Source organism: Octopus bimaculoides, chromosome 4, assembly GCF_001194135.2.
Source record: "Octopus bimaculoides isolate UCB-OBI-ISO-001 chromosome 4, ASM119413v2, whole genome shotgun sequence".
Lineage (NCBI taxonomy): Eukaryota > Metazoa > Mollusca > Cephalopoda > Octopoda > Octopodidae > Octopus > Octopus bimaculoides.
The window spans coordinates 97,314,567-97,318,091 of NC_068984.1; the positions used below are offsets into that span (position 1 = coordinate 97,314,567).

Consider the following 3,525-nt stretch of genomic DNA (forward strand, 5'->3'; position numbering starts at 1 on the left):
ATATATATATATATATATATACGTTGCCAGTGCCCCTGGATTGGCTTGTGCGGGTGGCACATAAAAGACACCATTTCGAGCGTGGCCGTTGCCAGTATCGCCTGACTGGCCTTCGTGCAGGTGACACGTAAAAGCACCTACTACACTCTCTGAGTGGTTGGCGTTAGGAAGGGCATCCAGCTGTAGAAACTCTGCCAATTTTAGATTGGAGCCTGGTGTTGCCATCCGGTTTCACCAGTCCTCAGTCAAGTCGTCCAACCCATGCTAGCATGGAAAGCGGACGTTAAATGATGATGATATATAGAAAGATAGACAGATAATCCTTTACTGACATGTATACCCATATCAGACCCCTGTCTAACATGTATTTCCATTACCATACTCTTCTAGGGGATGACTGGACAGTTATTTGTAAAACTGGAAATTGGTCCCGAGAAGAGCGTATCCGATTAAAAAATGTTGTCACTGGAAGGTAAGTGTTAATTTTCTTTTATTGCTGTTTTTGTTTTACAGTATAAATAAAGTTAACCAATGCCAAAATAGAGGATGTTGCAGTTCTGTTGAATTTAACCCTTTAGCGTTCAGATTACTTAGTCAAATTAATGCTTATTTACTCATTGTTTTGGATTAATCATGCATTATCTCAGTTTAAATATTGAAGAGTTAAGAAAGATAGGAGTTGATTATAATGAAACAGGAATGAGTATAACGGTTTGTAACAGCTACTCTAGAGATCTATTCAACCTATACAGACAGATATATGGTAAATAAGTAAAGACAGAAGCATTAATTTTTTAATGAAATTCTGATCCATTAATTCAGAAACAACTTTAATGCAAATCCATCAAAGACCATTTTATCAACCCATTTGTATTAAAATGTTCACATGATATTTAAAATCTCAGATGAAATCTTGTTATTACATCAATAATATATTTAGTAGATACAAACCCTGCCATACCTTTATGTTAAATCTTGTTGTTCAGTTCCAAATACCAGCTTGATAAATACCATTCAACTGAAAAGTTGCTGATATACTAACCACACCTTCCAAATTTTTGATTATTTTGGAGATCAAAGGCTACATAAAAGTAGTGAAATGTTACTGAAACACACACACACACACGTGTATATGTGATGTGTCTGTATATATGTACTTATATATATGTTTATATACATATGTATGTATATGTGTGTATATTTAGATAGATACAGGTACAGGCATGATTGTGTGGTTAAGAAGTTAGCTTTGCAACCAAATGGTTTCCATCCCACTGTTGCATGTTGGGCAAGTAACTTTTACAGTATCCATTGGTTAACCAAAATGTTATGAGTAAAATTTGTAGACTGACGTCCATTAGACCCAGGAAGACATGGAATGAAGTGGTGAGAAATGATCTTCAGATGTTGAACCTCACAGAGATGACAAGGTATCAAAACATCTGGTGATTTGCTGTGCTTGAGAAGACCTGTCAAGCTCAGTAAAATCATGGCCATTTATACATACAGGCATGTCCTTTACAGTCATGCTCCCCCCCCCCAACACACTCATAATCTGTCCTTTATCAAAACTACACTGCAGCCCATTTTCCCCCCGTCCCACCACACGATTACCACCCATTGTAGGCATCTCACTCTCCCTCACATATCTACATCATCCTACCTCCAGCCACTCTAATTTCTCAACAGTCATCACTAGCTACAGTTACCTTTTCTCCATATCTAAACACTCCCTCCTGACACTCTTATGAAACATTCTCCTCCTCCCCCCTCTTTAACATTTATATTCCGCACCACTACTGCTTTCTGTGGGTAGGCCCCAATACATCTCCAACACTATCTCTTTGCCTCTCTCACTCAGATTGCCTCTCTATCTTTTCCTCTAACTCTGTTTCTTCTTCCTCTCCTTTCTTTTCCTATATAAGAAATACTTGGTAACGAGTATTTCCTCTATAGTAAGATACCTCTATCTATCCCCCTATTACTCTAACTTCTCACCTTGCGCAAAGCCACTTTCCTCAGTACTGCTCCTTCTCCCAACTGAAAGGTCTTTATTTCACAGGTTATTTGGTGACCCCATTGGTGTTGGTACCAGGAAAAAAGTACCTGTACTGGTACCATTTAAGAAGCACCCAATACACTGTAAAGTGGTTGGCATTAGGAAGAGCATCCAATCATAGAAACCATGCTAAAATAGATCATGGAGCCTGGTGCAACTCTCCAACTTGCCAGTTCCTCCCAAACCATCAAGCCTATGCCAGCAAGGAAGACGGACATTAAATGATATCAATAATGTTGTTTCAGCAGCGTTATTGTTTCTGTGTCCCCCATAGACAAAACATCTTGCTGCAATTTAGCATGCAAAGGCATGGATTAAAGTACGGCATTTGCAAAACAAGTAGGAGTTGGTATTAGGAAGGCATCTAACTGTTCAATACTACCTCAAGAAGTCTTCCTATGTCAGCATGGTAAAATTGAACATAAAAATGATGATTATGATAACTGTATGTATGTATATATGTATATATATATATATATATATATATGTATGTATGTATGTATGTATGTATATATCGTAGCTCTTCACTCTGGCATTCGAAACTCAGAGTACTATAATGACAACTTACTGTTTGTTCTAAATTATAACACACACACACACACACACATATATATATATATATATATATATATATAATCATTATTATCATCATCATTTAGCATCTGTTTTCCATCCTGGTATGGGTTGCTTGGTTTGACAGGAGCTGGCCAGCTGAAGGACTGTCTGGGCTCCATTTGTCTGTTTTGGCATGATTTCTTTGGTTGGATGCCCTTCTTAACACTAACCACTTAACAGAGTATACTGAGTCTTTTTACATTGCAATGCACTCAAATATATCCCTATCCAAACTAACGCCAGCATAGGTTTGAATAGGGACATATCAGGTCATCCCATAAGTAATGTCCAATTTCTATATTTTCAATTTGTAAATGCTTTAACAATATTTTAGAATGTCTAATGGTATCAAATAATATTTATATGTATTTGGACATATTTAAACTAATTAAATTTCATTTTGCAAGATAATCTAATCAAATTTCACTAATAAAGCTCTTTAAACATGGAAGTGTCGAAGGAGCATTTAAGGCACATAATACTTTATGAGTTGAAAAAAGGGAACTCTGCAGCAGAAATGACTTGAAATAGTCACTCAGCTTATGGAGAAGAAGGCCTGAATGAAAGAACTTGCAGAAGATGGTTTGTAAAATTCAGAAGTGGAAATTTCAGCTTTGAAGATGAGACCTGAACAGGACGTCCAATTGTGTTTGATGACAAGCTCTTCTTGGCAGAACTTGGAAAGGATCATGCAGTTTCAGTTGAAGAATTGGCAGGCAAACTTTGTTCAAGCCATACAACTGTTCACTGCCATCGACAGCTTGGAAAGGTCCCAAAATTTAGAAAATGAGTGCTTCATGATTTATCTGAAGCCAACTGCAAATCTCGAGTGGAGATCTGCTCTTCTCTTC

At 37.2% G+C, this 3,525-nt stretch overlaps 1 protein-coding gene across 1 annotated transcript in view; it reads left to right on the top strand.

The window, feature by feature from the left end:
* The window catches only part of LOC106876836 (stromal cell-derived factor 2), a 21,720-nt gene that overhangs the window by 16,046 nt on the left and 2,149 nt on the right, over nucleotides 1-3,525 (top strand). The window contains exon 5 of the mRNA XM_014925550.2: nucleotides 391-472. Within this exon, the coding sequence (XP_014781036.1) occupies nucleotides 391-472 (82 nt within the window). The remainder of the gene's footprint in view (nucleotides 1-390; nucleotides 473-3,525) is intronic.